Source organism: Austrofundulus limnaeus, unplaced genomic scaffold (genome assembly GCF_001266775.1).
Source record: "Austrofundulus limnaeus strain Quisiro unplaced genomic scaffold, Austrofundulus_limnaeus-1.0 Scaffold1088, whole genome shotgun sequence".
Classification (NCBI taxonomy): Eukaryota; Metazoa; Chordata; class Actinopteri; order Cyprinodontiformes; family Rivulidae; genus Austrofundulus; species Austrofundulus limnaeus.
The window spans coordinates 68676-83390 of NW_013953490.1; the positions used below are offsets into that span (position 1 = coordinate 68676).

The 14715-nt window shown below is 40.4% G+C and overlaps 1 protein-coding gene across 1 annotated transcript in view; it reads left to right on the forward strand.

The window, feature by feature from the left end:
* The window catches only part of LOC106534085 (zinc finger MIZ domain-containing protein 1), a gene marked incomplete at its 3' end in the record, with an annotated part of 22386 nt that extends 11959 nt beyond the window's left edge, over positions 1 to 10427 (forward strand). The window contains 3 exon segments of the mRNA XM_014030597.1: positions 3784 to 3903; positions 7036 to 7149; positions 10322 to 10427. Of these exon segments, the coding sequence (XP_013886051.1) occupies positions 3835 to 3903; positions 7036 to 7149; positions 10322 to 10427 (289 nt within the window).
* Positions 10428 to 14715: the final 4288 nt, after the last annotated feature.

Sequence of the window (14715 nt, forward strand, 5' to 3'; positions counted from 1 at the left end):
ATTCTTTACAATTTGTGTTGATTTTTTTCCTTTTGTAGTTGCATCTTAATTAAACTCAGACAAGGTTATGAGGTTATACTGTAAGGTTACCTTGCCAAAATCCCTACAGACTCTAGAGATATCATGTTATGATTTTGTGTTATACTGTCCTGTTTTAGTGTCCTTTCTGTTTATTTCAGGATGTTATAAAGACCAATGGTCTATCCTAAAATAATGTATTTTTTGTCAGCAAGGAAAACTGTTTGAAAACTGCTGCAAAGATTTTAGTTTTAGTACCAACCTTATTTTCGGTTCTTATCTGCCTCAATATGTAACATACCTGTTTCACATTTTATTGTTCGCTAGTTTGGCACAAACCAAACTAATCTTTTAATTTCTGTTTAATTTAAAAGCAATTTCTGCTTTTATTTGGGATTTTTTTTTTATTTGCCCTTTTGCTTAGACTTCAAATATTCAGTAATTACTGTCCATCCCTGGTTATTATGAATAATGTTGACTTTTCACATTGAACTCAACTATAAAAACATTTTTTTATTTTTTTTTTACTGAACCTTCTTTCTATTTTTTTGTGTATGAATGTATGATTTATTTACATTTATACTAGCAAACTTGATTACCTTTAACAGACTCTTAGGTAAAAAAGTAAGGTCCAATTTTTGCATGCAATCACCTGAAACTTGTTAGTTTTTCTAATGTTGACTGCAAAAACATTACACATTTATACAATCACTGAGTGATCGCAATTGCTATTGAGACCAGACCGCAAAAGACGTAGAACACAATGTAATAATGGCAGGTTACTAGCTGAAGCTGTGATTTTTGTCTTTCATGTGTGCAGATACTTTAGTCTTGAGCTTGAGAACAATTACATCCAAAATGTAAAACAAAATATTGAATTGGAAAAGGTGTTCAGCACAAATAGCAATTTCCTCTGCCGTTGTTACTGTTGTTGATCTAGTTGCACATGTGCAGACTAACTATTGACTAACTGCAGCTGTAGTGCGCATGTGCTAATTCTTCCTCTTTCACGTAAATTGTGTTTTCCTGTGAAATGGTGTTGGCAGTTTAGAAAAACTTCCAGTCAGAAATTTAGATTTTTAAATTTTGGTGTCTGAAAATCCCGTGCTGCTGTCGTGTAAGACAAACGACCTTTGTTCTTGTTTAAATTCCTAATTACTAAATGTAGCGATATCTTGCTTGACACATCCTGAGAGCAACCAGCTTGGCAGTAACCATCGACAGAATTCATTCTCAAAGCAAACTGCACTTGACAAAAGGTGGAAGTCATTTGTCTGAAATGAGAAATCACTCGTACTGCGAGTCATCCTACACTAAGTGTGTGTTGCTGATGATGAGATAATTTTACCACTCGCTTTTTTTTCTTCTTCCCGTTTTCCTCTTGTCTCTTTTCCTCATTGAGCCTGGCCCTTCTGGCCCTCCTCCTGCCATACTTCAGTACCTTTCATATTACTGTGCTTTTGTTTCAGCTTGCTTATTTCTTGCCCTGCTTCCCCCCTGCTTGTTTTGCTCAGAAAACAGAGAGGGAGGGGAACAAAGACAGCGAGAGGAGACAGACGCCTCCTTGGATGTTGGTATTGCTTGTGGTTTGTTACTCTTCTCTGATTCATAGCTGCATCCTCCCACTGCTGTTTAAAAGGGGAGGTTGCAATGTGCACATCATAATTGGATGTGTAATCCTTTCCCTTGCACCTCTGGTGAGCAGGGCAGAGTGTTAGGAAGACAATAAAGATTTAACAGGTCTCTCTTTGTTGTTTGCATGCTCAAAAAAGAAAGACGACAAAGTAAGCCTAATAAAGCAAGACAAAACAATCTGTGCAAAGGCTACGAAGCACATTTTTATCCCAGTTTTAAATCTGATAAAAAGCAAATAAGAGGAAAAACATTTGACTTTGCCCCGTATGATTAAATGTAAGAATGCTTTGTTTCATTTTGACAGCAAAACAAGGGCGAGGATGAAGAGTTCAGCTCTGTTTCCGCTCAAGCATAATTTGTTACGCAACACATCCCCCCCACCCCCGAACAAGGGTGTGGCGCTGGAGCGTGTGTCAGCCCGGACAGTCGGCCCATCAGGTGGACCGGCTTCTGATCTGAGTTACAATGCTCCGTCTGGCCACTTCCACCCGTTTCCTCGCAGAACCCGAGGTCTTGTGTTTGCATTGACTCACAAAGGCCCTTTACGTTTTTATTGGTGCAGAGGTGCGCGTTGCATTTGTGCAAAAGAACAACAAGGGAAGAAAAAAATTAAATTCATGTAAAAGAAGCTGCTAATTTCCACCCCGCACCTTCCTCTTTGTTTCTTCCAGCGGTTGGCTTCAAAGTGTGCTGGGACAGCAGGAAGGGGAGTTGCAGGGGAAACAGTTAATCAATAGCCACAAGGTCAGACGGCCAGCAGCGGGGCTGGAGTGTGCCCTGTTAGCTCTGTGTGGAGCTGCCTCGGCTGCTGAATGGGATTTGTAGCACTTGTCAAGGCTTAAAGGAGCCCTTTCTGGACCACTTGTTCCAGGTGGAGTGTGCGAAAGAGACACGTTGGTTTGCAGCAGGAGAGGGAGACACCTGCTGGATGTTAGGGAGCACATCAGTGCAGCAAAAATAGGCCACCCAAAGTTATGAACTTGTTATGCACAGTTAGTCTGGCTCGGTGCCATGCATCATGCAAATGCGAGTGTTTTATTTTTGGTACGTTTCAGAGCAAGACAACCCCTCTCTGTCTAAGCTGATAAGTGGGTGACAACATTTACTCGAGAATTCCTCTTTATTCGTGCACACGGTGTGTTTGCTCATGTTTAAGACTTTAAGTGCACTCCAGGTAATTCTACTCTGGTAATGCTTAAAGCTGAGAGGATTAGTAATACAGCCTTATTTTCAAAGTGTTCCTTTGAAGTTTTACCTTTTTTGCTTTTAATCAAAGGAAAGAATTCAGGCTTTTGGGTTTACATGCTCTTAAATGCATGCATGTGTTAAAAAAAGAGAGATTGTGGGCATTGGATCAATGATAAGCACACTAGACTCGCCAGCAGAGCACAGTGCTTCTGTCATATTGGTCTTTTTTTTCCTCCAGTCTGTCTCTCTCAGCGGGGAATTTTGGGGGACCCTTTATCAGCTCTGAGCAGCTTTCTAGAGCCCTGCCCCCACCCCCCCACCTGTGGTTCCTCAGTTGGCCTTTTGTGTGGAGGAATGTGGGATGGACCAAGGCCGATGGAGATAAACACTGAGGGATGTGAGGGAAGGAGGCCTTGCTGGTGAAACCAGCTCAATATGTATTAACCTGGACTGAATGTGTGGAAGCTGTAAGCATTAAGCTGAGACTGTTCCTGTTGCTATTCACTGACGGATCTGAACTAAATATTCAGACACAAAGTGATGTTATGACGTTAGACCTTATCTTCTCCTTTTAGGTGTTGGCATAAAGTAGCGGTGTATATCACTTTGATAACCTTGAATATGACATGTGCTTCTTTTGAATGGAGATAACAGCTGTCCTTTCTTCGCTGCGGTGAGATTCTGCTTCCTCGGGCATGAAAAGCAGCAAACTTTTCGCTGTTTCATTATGTTTCCGTTTGCTGCTAACGGTGCCGCCATGGTACGTCTCACCAGCTTGCCAAAAATAAGTGCTTAAGGCACATTAAGCTCTTCAGAGATCCGATTCATAAACAAGCTCGCTTCTCTATTGAGCATTTGTCAAGCTGCTAAAACGCAGTTTGAACTCTACAGACTTGACAGTTCTAACAGGCGCACCTCTTTCTCTCTCTTTTTCTTTTACAGAGTACGAGAAAAAAAAAAAACTTTTAATGGAGTCCCGGTAGAGGCATCAAGATGAACGCGTTACCATCGATGGACCGGCACATTCAGCAGACCAACGACAGGCTGCAGTGCATCAAACAGGTGCGCACCACGACCTTTTTCCGTGCAGGGCTCTCGTGCATTTTGAGCTCGATTTCACTGCAGCGCAAACATGGATTTAAGGTTAAAAACTTTTCGACATAGATTTTCTCCTTCTCGGCACCTTATACGGGCATGAGTTTATCTGACCATTGAGCTGCAGTTGCACAGTTCATGTTGCACAGGGTCGCAGGAGGAGGCAAATCTGGCAGAGTGCACGAGAACAGACTTCAAAGCAGCAAAACAAGCTGTCTCTTTTTCCCCCTGCGCGCCTCGTCGTGCGATCCCCGACACCATATATCTGACTCTTAACGTTCACCAGCCCTTGTTATTTATTTATTTTTGCCGAATTTCTTCCCTGGCTGTCAGCTTCACAGATAGACAGACAGACTTAACCCAGGGCTACCGCCTCTGCTTGTGAATAATAGTCTGCAGAACTCATAGACTGCTTGACTAGCTGGCTGGCTGTTGGCATATTTGTTTATGATATGTGGGTGTGATCCTTTATATCTCCCAACATCCATGTGACACCATGCCTTTGAATAAATTAGCAAATGATGAAGCTTTCAGCTCGAGATTATGATGTGATGCTTCCCTTCTCCGTTTCCCACTGTTCCCACCTAAACTCCACCATAATAACCTCTTTTCTGAACCGATTCTCATCACCTCAACTCACAAAGGCCTTATTTTACTACCCGTCTTTTTCAAATTGGTAAATTGGTTGATGCGACCCGTTTCACAAATGTTTTTTTTACATTGATAAGCCCTATTTAAGTGTACATAAAAAGTCTATCATAATAAATGTTTTGCTTCCAGTTGATCTCCTTTTGATTTTGAAGAGCTCATTGTAAAGCAGACTTCAAAGAGACTCTGTAAGTCAGTGGCGCTCTGAGCTTGTTGCGACTCCATCAGAAGGATGTTGTTTTGGTTCGAGGAAAGCCTCTGGCAGAGAGCCAAGAGTTCTTGCAGATTTTTCTGCACCCTGGTAGATGTTATGCAGCCAAATCTGAGGCTGGCTTGGAAAAGAGGTAAATCACCTTGTAGAGGACAGTTTGTCAATCGTCTGGCTCTTTGGCCATCCTCAACAACAACAGGAACAACTCAGGCCCTATCCCCACTCCAGACACAGTGGCGAGAGCTGCAGGAGGAGGAGATGGGAGTTCAGATCTGGACCGACAGCCCCTGCTGTGCCATGTCTGATTCCTCTCGTGCTGGAGGCCAGAACACGCCCCCGACCCCATCAAGCAGCAAAAATGCCAGATCATATCACTCATCTACAGGCTTCTTACTCAACAAGAGCATCCCTTACTTTCTCTCACTCTCAGTACCTTTTCGTTTTATCACTCAGAAATCTTTGAGAGTCTGCAACTAGCTCCATATCTTCTCATCACAACAGACGATTCACTCAAGGCCTCCTCGAAGCCCATGATATTTCCTTTTAAAGATTTTTTTTTCTTGGGGTGGCAACCATGTTTGACATCGCGATGACGAGTTGCTTTTTGTGGTCGCACATCATCAAAAAAGCCACCTTTTAAAGGGATCCCTGATTAGTTGTAACATTAGACTTTATTTGATAAACATATATTTTAACTGTAAAATAAAGACTGTAAAAATACTGTAGGATGTTTAGTTTTGTAAATTTTTAAAAATATATTTTAACACGGATGGGGCCATTTTATTTACATGTAAAGCATTCTGGGTAAACGATGACGTGGATAGGTCATCGGTGCGAGGCTGCTAGCGAGCTATATCCACCCTGAAGGTTAATCTTGGACAATATCTGACGGTTGACTCTTTTAAATGAAACCAGAGAGCGTTGACAGAGAGGAGAAGGTAGAAATGACTCAGCCTGTAACTGAAAATGTGGATGGAGGACCTCAGTTTAGCCATTTAGCCTTTGCGCTAGCACTGATGCTATATTGCCTTATTTGTATTAGCACAGCGCTAGTGCGACAAACAAGCTAAACTGWMGTCCTCCATCCATATTTTCAGTTKCAGGCTGAGTCATTTCTACCTTCTCCTCTCTGTCAACGCTCTCTGGTTTCATTTAAAAGAGTCYATCATCAGATATTGTCCAAGATTAACCTTCAGGGTGGATATAGCTCGCTAGCAGCCWCGCACCGAGGACCTATCCACGTCATCATTTACCCAGAATGCTTTGTGTGTAAATAAAATMGCCCTGTCCGTGTWATATGRTTTTAAACTTTTAGTTTAAAAATTATAAAAACTAAACATCCTACAGTATTTTCATAGTCTTTATTTTACAGTTAAAATGTCTGTTTATCAAATAAAGTCTAATGTTACAACTAATCGGGGATCCGTTTAAAAAAAACACTCACCCCTGTTGCCCCTTTAAGACAATAGTTTTACACCGTCTGCAGGAAAACAAAATGCAAGACGCCTCAGCTGTAGATAGGAAGAATAAATGCTTTCAAGTGGGCTCAATCTCACCGAGAGAGCAAGCCGCAGCTCTGCGCCATCTCAGAGCTATTAACCTCCTGAGAAGTGAAGAAAGGAAGCCCACTTTAAAAACCGCTTATTGTCTCCTGCCAGCCTTGGTAGCCCTCAAACACGGGGAAGAAAAGACTCGACTGTTTCAGGCCTCAGTGAACAAGCGAGAGAGACAGACAGAGACTGAAAGAGATTAGACAACACACCAACGGCTTGTACCGAGTCTGCACACATAGCTGCCAGTACCAGGGTTGTTTTCTTTGTGCGCAGCCAAGTCAGTCAGCGGACCTCTGGTGCCGAGGCTCTGTAACGCTGTGAATGAGGAGCGAGAAAGAAGATTTGGAGGGAACGATTTGGTTAGCCGTGTTGGGTCATGGAGGCGAGGGGTGGGTGTTGCCAAAAGAGATTAACCAGAAACACTGGCATCGTTGTTGATTTGGGTGTGATCTTCTTCCCACAATGCAACACAGCCCTGAGTGGGCGTACATCGGAAAGAGTCGAGGTCCTCACAGGGTTGTGCAGAAACACAAGGCATTAAATCAAGGCAGTTTGGAAGGAGAGCACGAGGCTGCGCTGCAATTTGGTTTCAACGTTTTTTCCAATTTGTACTAAAAGTGAGAAAAAAAAAATAACACTTATCCCTATTGTTTGTGAAGGCGGACTCCTCTCTGTCTGTTTGCACAGCACTTACAGAACCCGGCCAACTTCCACTCAGCTGCCACGGAGCTGCTGGACTGGTGCGGAGATCCCCGGGCCTTCCAGCGACCTTTCGAACAAAGTCTCATGGGATGTCTGACGGTATGAAAACACTAATTATGGTTTTGGTCAAGTTTTTTCAGGTACTTTTTAGGAGACGTGAGCAAAACAGTAATTAGATTGTGCATACTTTGAAAAAAAAAAAAAAAAACGACAGGTTGATGTATCCACCTTTTAAATAAAAAACATAGGAAATCTAAGTTTTTATTAAAATATTTATTTCCTTGCAAATAGTATAAAAGTCAGAGAGTAGATTTGCGCCATGTTGTGTCTTTTAGCAAAGAATTAAACATCCTACCTGTTTACTATTTATATTACTCTTTGAAAACTTGTAAGGGCATTGTTACCAGCTCACGTGAGCAAACATTTAAATGCTCGTTAATGAACGAATCACAATAAAAGCTTCTTAAAGGGTGATAAAGAGCTATACAATGGGGCCCACCGCTGAGATCCAGCTCAGCATGGGGGTCTCTCTCCATCAGCTAAATTGTTTCATTAGACTCGCAGCGCAAACTGCTGCTTATCTGGTAAATTACTGCACGTAACAAGTCTGTGCATTCTTTCTCAGATCTCTTTTTGTGATGAAGTCAGATTTGCAAATGGCAGGTTATCCTGTTAACCAAAATGACTTCAAATGCGGTGGAAATGCAGAACATCTTTAGTTGCATTTGTATGTGTACATGGCCACTTTAGAAGCTTAAACCACATAGATGTTTGTATTTTCTCTACAGCAAAGAGCTACCCACAAATATGAGTGGCCCACTAACCTTCTTGTAACACTGTTTGCATATTGACAGGAATATGGGCCTGGATGTACATCCTCAGAGGGAGATTAGGCTAAAAAAGGCTTATGAGGTGAAACATTGTTAAATCCATGTTAAATCTATGCTAGCCCTTGTAGCTGGCTGCCTGCCTTGTACAAACTCCGAGCCCGGCTCGCTCACTCACGCGGCAAATTGAACGATTGACAGCAACACGGTTTGACCGCTTTTCAGGATGGTTTGCATAATATGGTTTGGCTGAATAGATTATGTTTTTACATGCGGATGGCTCCCAAACAGCTCCAGATGAATGCAGTACGACCACACAGGAAGGGTAAAATTATTTATTCTCATCTTGATTCTAGTCAAATAAATACAGTTACTGACATGAGTTTTTCACTTATGTATTCAGTGGTAAAGTAGCCATGTTATTTGTAAAAAGGACGTGTTTGTTTAAAACTGAAATTCTTCGTTCTAATTTCTTTTTTGAAGTCAAAACTAAAGGAGGTTTACTTTTAATATTGATTTACCCCTGTCTTTTGATCCCTGAGCATCCTCTAGAATATGATTTATTACCATTATTTAATTAATAAAGTGAGAGATGAAAATGTTTTTACTCTACTTGGTTAGCTCTACACATTGTACGTCTTAGTTTAAAACTTTAGCAGTGTCTGTTAGCAAAATATCTAATTACACACTGGACAGACTTCAGTGAAACTCTGTAATCACTGGCTGTACATAGGCCTGTCATAATAACAAATGTTGCGGGACAATACATTGTCTTAGAAATTATCACAATGAATGATTTGGAGGCTATTTTAAACTAATCTAGGTCCTCTTAAAAAATTAATCTCAGTCTCGATGGGGTTTTAAATCTGGTTGAACCAGTGAAATGAAATGTAATATAAAGTTTACTGAAGTTTACAAAATTTACGTAAAGTTACGAACGAACCCGGAGTGGAGTTTGTGAAAACACACGGCGGCAGCTACTGAAGCTTCAACATCACTACCCGCCTCTATCCAAGCCGTCACAATTTATTCATGTGTCTTCCTCTGGCTTCATAAAATAATTGTGGTTAGCCACACACTGCTTACAAAATTTACGGAAGTTTATGAAATTTACATAGTATATATAAAAAAAATGAACCCAAGGTTTGACACGGTGCCCTGAGTGCATCCTGAGGCGTCACCAGCTAAAAGAGTTCCAGTTAAATGCATGTTCACTGGGCTCTCATGCTACAAACGTTACGAGAACATGCACCTGACAAATACCTGACGCCAGAGTTCACTCCCCCTTACGCTGAGTAGAAAAGAGGGAGACACGAAGAAAACAAACAAGCAAACAAATTAAAATGATCAACCTAATTTTAATTTATCATGTGATGATCAATTGATTTATTGATTATCACGACAGGCCTAGCTGTACATCGAAAAACTGATCAACATTTGAGGTTTTACAGATATTAAGCTAAGTCCTCTGCTCAGTGTTGCATCCCATTTCAAATTCTTTTCATATAATTTTTTTTTTCTGTTTGGGTATTTGAGCTTGCAACTTTTTTGCCACGTGACACACTCTTTTATTTTTGTCCTTCCAGAAGAGACTTGTTTTGATTGTACCCTTCCAGAAGCTGTGACTTTATGCAGGGCGACTGTGGTTTTTGGCTTCTTCGCCTCTCTTGGAGGATGACACGGTCATTAGACCTATCCTAACTAGAAATCACTGGACCAATTCAGAATACAGACTCCAAATTAATCTCAGTTTGTCTGTGTGTGTTTACGTTCTTTGTTTCGCTCATGGAAAAAAGTAAAGTTAAATAGGGCTTGAGAGTATTGAAACAGCTCAGAAAAGTTTAGAGGCCTAGATTTAATCTCATTGTTGATTTAATGAATGTTATTTATTTAATCGTCGTGTTGTGTAAAATGCCTGTGACATCATTTCTTTGTAATAAAAATGAATGTGTTTTTGGAAGGATAACACTGATATTGTAGAAAATGTTTCATGCCGCTGAGATGAACAGTTGTTGAGATATTTGCATGTGGAGTAACAGGAAGTGATGTCAAAGGGAAATGTCTGCATGTGAACAGAGCGTTGCTAAAATGGCTAACAACACAGACTGTAGAGAAGAATCTGATGTTTCTTTAGATTATTTTAACCACTATCATAGAGATATGAGGAAGAGTCAGAGTTCAAATAATATTGTTTAAATAAACAATAACCAGAGAGTTTTATTTCTTGAAGAGTTTCCCTTTGATGTCACTTCCTGTTTCACTTTGGCTGAGCACGATTCAAAAGAAAATGTGCCAATTATGTGATGTAACTGGTAAAATCTCATGTATTATGCCAAGTTTCTTAAATATAAGTACATTGTCTGACTTTTTGTATTTCATGGCTATGCATGTCACAGGCACTTTAAGTTAAAAACAGTATTTCTAATTGATTGCACTTTCTGCAGGTGGTGAGTCGTGTCGCTGCTCAGCAGGGGTTTGACTTGGACCTGGGCTACAGGTTGCTGGCTGTGTGTGCTGCCAACCGGGACAAATTCACTCCCAAGTCTGCAGGTAAGACCTTCCACCTGAACTCAGTGCCAGCAGATGCATGCTCATCAATCATGCCATCTACTAGTGTTGACTTGTAAAGCAGTAACATAAAATCTCCCTCATAAAATCATCCTAAAGTCACAGATAATTTACAGGCTAATACAAGCATAGGCTGTTTCTTTGCCCTCTTCAACGCTTAAATACAAATAAAAAGTGTCAAAGTCATCATAAATCTGTAGTATTTTAGTGTTTGATTTCCTAAGAACAACAGCAGTCACAGATAATTCACAAAAAGCTCAGAGTGTGTTATGATGTCAAGAAATTTTTAGTTCCCATTAAACATTAATGTGGCACTGAGATGAGCTGTCTGAGTGGTAGCCTCAGAAAAACAGTCTACTCAACAGTCTTTCCACACAAACCCACATTTACAACCCGTCCTATCAGTCCTATCTGTGTGTGTGTGTGTGTGCAGCCTGAACGCACACACACATACACACACACACATGTAGCAGGGAAGAGAAAGCAGTAATGCTATCCTCAAACATTTATCTATCAAATCCAATTTCCTCCGATCCATACCTCCCCACCCCACCTCCCACAGTCCTGCAGGAGCTGCCTGTTCTGGTGCATTTGTCAAAGTGAAACATGCAGAAGCAAGAGGGAGGGAAGGAAAAAGATGGATGGCCAAAAGAGGTGTTGCTGGTGTGTGCTGGACCGCTCACTCTGCCTGATGGAGACCTGGCGATGCTGTTGCCAGCCAGTCAGAACGGAGATAAATCTTTGTTCGGTATTTAGATAAGCAGGAGTGTTAAATATTTTTGATGAAACTCCAATGTCGTCGTTGTTTTGACAAGGCTATTATGGCCCATGCTTTAAAAAGGAAGTGCAGTAACAATATTAAGATTACCGCCTTGTAAATGTATTCTGTCATTCTTCATGCAAGCTGCTTTGTGTTGCAGAAAGCTCTTTTTTAAAAGCCAGACATGGATCAATTTCAGCTTCTTTTTTTGCTCACATGATAAGAACATTTACTAAAGCTGAATATCTTCTTTCAGTTGTAGTGGAAAACAACTTGTTGGGAGGAACCTAAGTGGTCTGACAGACGTCAGTGAACAGTATTGATTGCTGTGTTTCTCTCTCTGTCTCTCTTCTTGTGTTGGGATAATGTGATTGTTGTCCAGGCACGGCCCGGACTGGCTGGCTGGGCCCGGCTGACAGGCAGAATCATCTTCAGGCCGGCTGATGGTTCTGGAATCTAATAGAAAGCAGCAGTGAGTTTCAGAAATAGATGTTTATGCTTATCGGACAAACTGGAGCTGTAGTGTAATTATGTGGAGTTGGGTGGGGTGGGGAGATAGAGCTAAAGTAGGGGTCCGCAGTTGGTGGTCTGCTGTCCAAATCCAAACACAAATGTAGTCTTACCTGGATCCCGATTGGTTGTTGAATTAATTGGAATTAAATTATAATTTTTTTAATTTGCACACACTTTTTCATATTTATGGTAATCTCTTTGAGGTGGCGCAGCTATTCCCGCATTTACAATAATTCCTCATCTGGCCTGTGGCTTCTCTCTGCAGAGAAGAGCTGTCACAGGCCTAAAAGGACAACATGGCGATTGGCGAGGAAGGAAAATGAGCGTGACTTCTGCTAAAACGCAATTTAAAAATGTATTTTCTGGATCTTAGAAAAGTTTCTGCAGGCAGACTTTGCTGAATTTTAACGAAGACCACTAATCTAAAGTATGTTTTGGCATTTGCAGCTGCTTTAGCAGTCGTCATATGTTTGTGCAGGTTTGAGCGAGCGTGCAGCGTCAGCAGAATGTTCTGACAGCCTGCATGGCGACAGAGGCTCGCGGATCTGACACCTGAGAGGCCAGACAATGGCCAAGGAGTCTAAGATGCCTCCTATAGGCTTCTCAGGGGGGGAAAGTGGCAGACTCGCAGGAGTTCAGATTAGTTACACCAGCACTTTCTTTCAAAGCATCAGTCAAAGAGTTTACAAAGCTGTTGTTGCCAGACAGATATAAAAGATTATTAATCCCACAAGGAGAATTGTTGTGCCTCAGCAGACTATAAAGTTAGACGGTCTCTGCAGCTTAACATTTAAGAAAAGGAAACAATTGAAATTACTCTGAATTGTTTCTCTTTTTTTCTTTAGATGAGTGGGCAGTAGGTGTTTTGTTGAGGAAAATGCACCCTGGCTAGAAAATATGGCAGTGACTGTAGCCTTCATTTTTTTAATTCACCCCTTTAAATTAGACTGATTATTCAAGGCTAACACAATTGATGGTACAAAATAAAATGAAAAAAGAATAATCACAGTTTACACACAACAAAGTACACAATAAATAAAATTACATAATCTTAATTTTAAAAAAACATGATCTTGAAAAAAGCAAATAATAAAAAATAGCTAAATACAACACTAGACAAAATCAAACAACCAATACTTAAAGTTTAATAACATATTTAAAAAGTAGTTGAGTGTTTTTTTTTGACACGTTCCACTAAAAGAGAAACACTTTGTTTATTTTGTGTTTCAAAGTGAGATAAAAAAGAATAAACGGACGACTTGTGGGAACTGTCGAATAAAGTGGAGAGATTTTCAGCAACAGCAGGCCGCTGCTGATGAGCTGTCTGGAGATTGTGACCCTGCAGTGAAGCCTGGGGGATTATTGTGTTGCTCTAATCTGGAATCAGCCAGTGAAGAGACTTATCTGCTGTTAGGCAATGTAGCATTAGCACTGTTAACTCTTGAAGCAGAGAAGCTACACAGCTTTAATGCTGTTTACACACTTGTACCTGTACCATTGTTGCAAGTTTAAAATTGTTTCAAAAAAAAAATAAAGAGGCCTGAAGATGTTTGGATTTTGTGTAGTCGGGGCTTTAAGTGAGGAAATGAAATTGATAAATGTTTTTAATTTACTCCTGATAATCTGTAATCTGGTGCCAACAGACTTCCAACACATTTAGAGGTTTGCCATATATTAGGTGTGCAGCTGCCCTACAAATACACCCAACCCCAACAGACTGAGCTGTTGGTCGGCTGTGAAGTTCAGCAGACAACAAATCAGATTAGCCACATAATCATCCAGGGTTTTTCTGTTTCCACCCTCAGTGAATCTGCCAGTCTGTCATCAAGCTCATAACAGTCCTCTTTAGGAAGACCCCCCCCCCCACCCCCGCCATTTATTAAACCTTTAAAGTCTTCATTATCTCATATAATCCACTGAAACTTCTGTTTGACGGTGTTAAATTTGATTAGATTACATCTCTAGTGTGTCTTCTTTTAAATGTTTAAACGTAACTGAACGTGCTGGGTTTGGAGGCAGCTCCTCTTTGGGATGATAATGTTTTTTAACCATTGATAATAATTGGGTCAGGCATAAAGCTGTGTATATTTCAGCATCAGACTGTTGGGTAAATTATTATCCAATGAAGATGTAGAGTATCTAAACGACTGCCAGTTTCTTGACTTAAGCTGAGTTTCACCTACAGCTGTAGGCAAAGAGGGAGTAAAAATGTTTTTGCCCATGTTTGTCTTTGTGTGTGTGTGTTTGTTCAATTTTCTGTACCATTAGCAAAATAATAAAAATAAACTAAAAATGACTGAACCTATTTTATTGAAACTTCCATAGAGTAATCATTGTATTGACATATACAGGTGCTCGCAAACACAACACAAACACAAAAATAACAGTCAGTAAAAAAAATAAAAATAAAAAAAATAAAATGGCTTTTATTGCAACCAACCTTAGAAAACAACATCAAAAATGGCAATAATTTACAAATATTAGTCTAAAATCCAGCATGGTAGTGGCTGTGCATGGTCTCAACAGTGCAACATATTTTTTTTAAAACCTTGGCTTGTCTGTTAGCAAAATATCCCATGATATGAACCACTGAACGGCTATCAATGAAACTCTTGGTTATACGTCAATTGAATACCTTTTAGAGTCACTCTAATGCAATATGGCTGCCACATCTACATTGATTAAATTTATCCATCACAGAAATGAGAATAATTCTTTCAGTTTTACAGTTGTTGAGTTATAAATTGTTGTGCTTGTAGCAAAGAGTCATTCACAACACAAGCAAAAGTAAGCTTATTTTCAAGGTTCCACTAAAATGACTACAACTCCATATGATCTCAGTCTAAAACTGGCATGAAAGGCAGGTGAAATGCATTCCTTCAGTGCTAGGCCTTTAATTAAGATTGAGTGTTTGCAAGAGAGGAAGAAAAAAAGTTTTTCTTGCATCTCTTTCACACACACCTACACACACACCATCTCATGTCAACACAGGGTCAG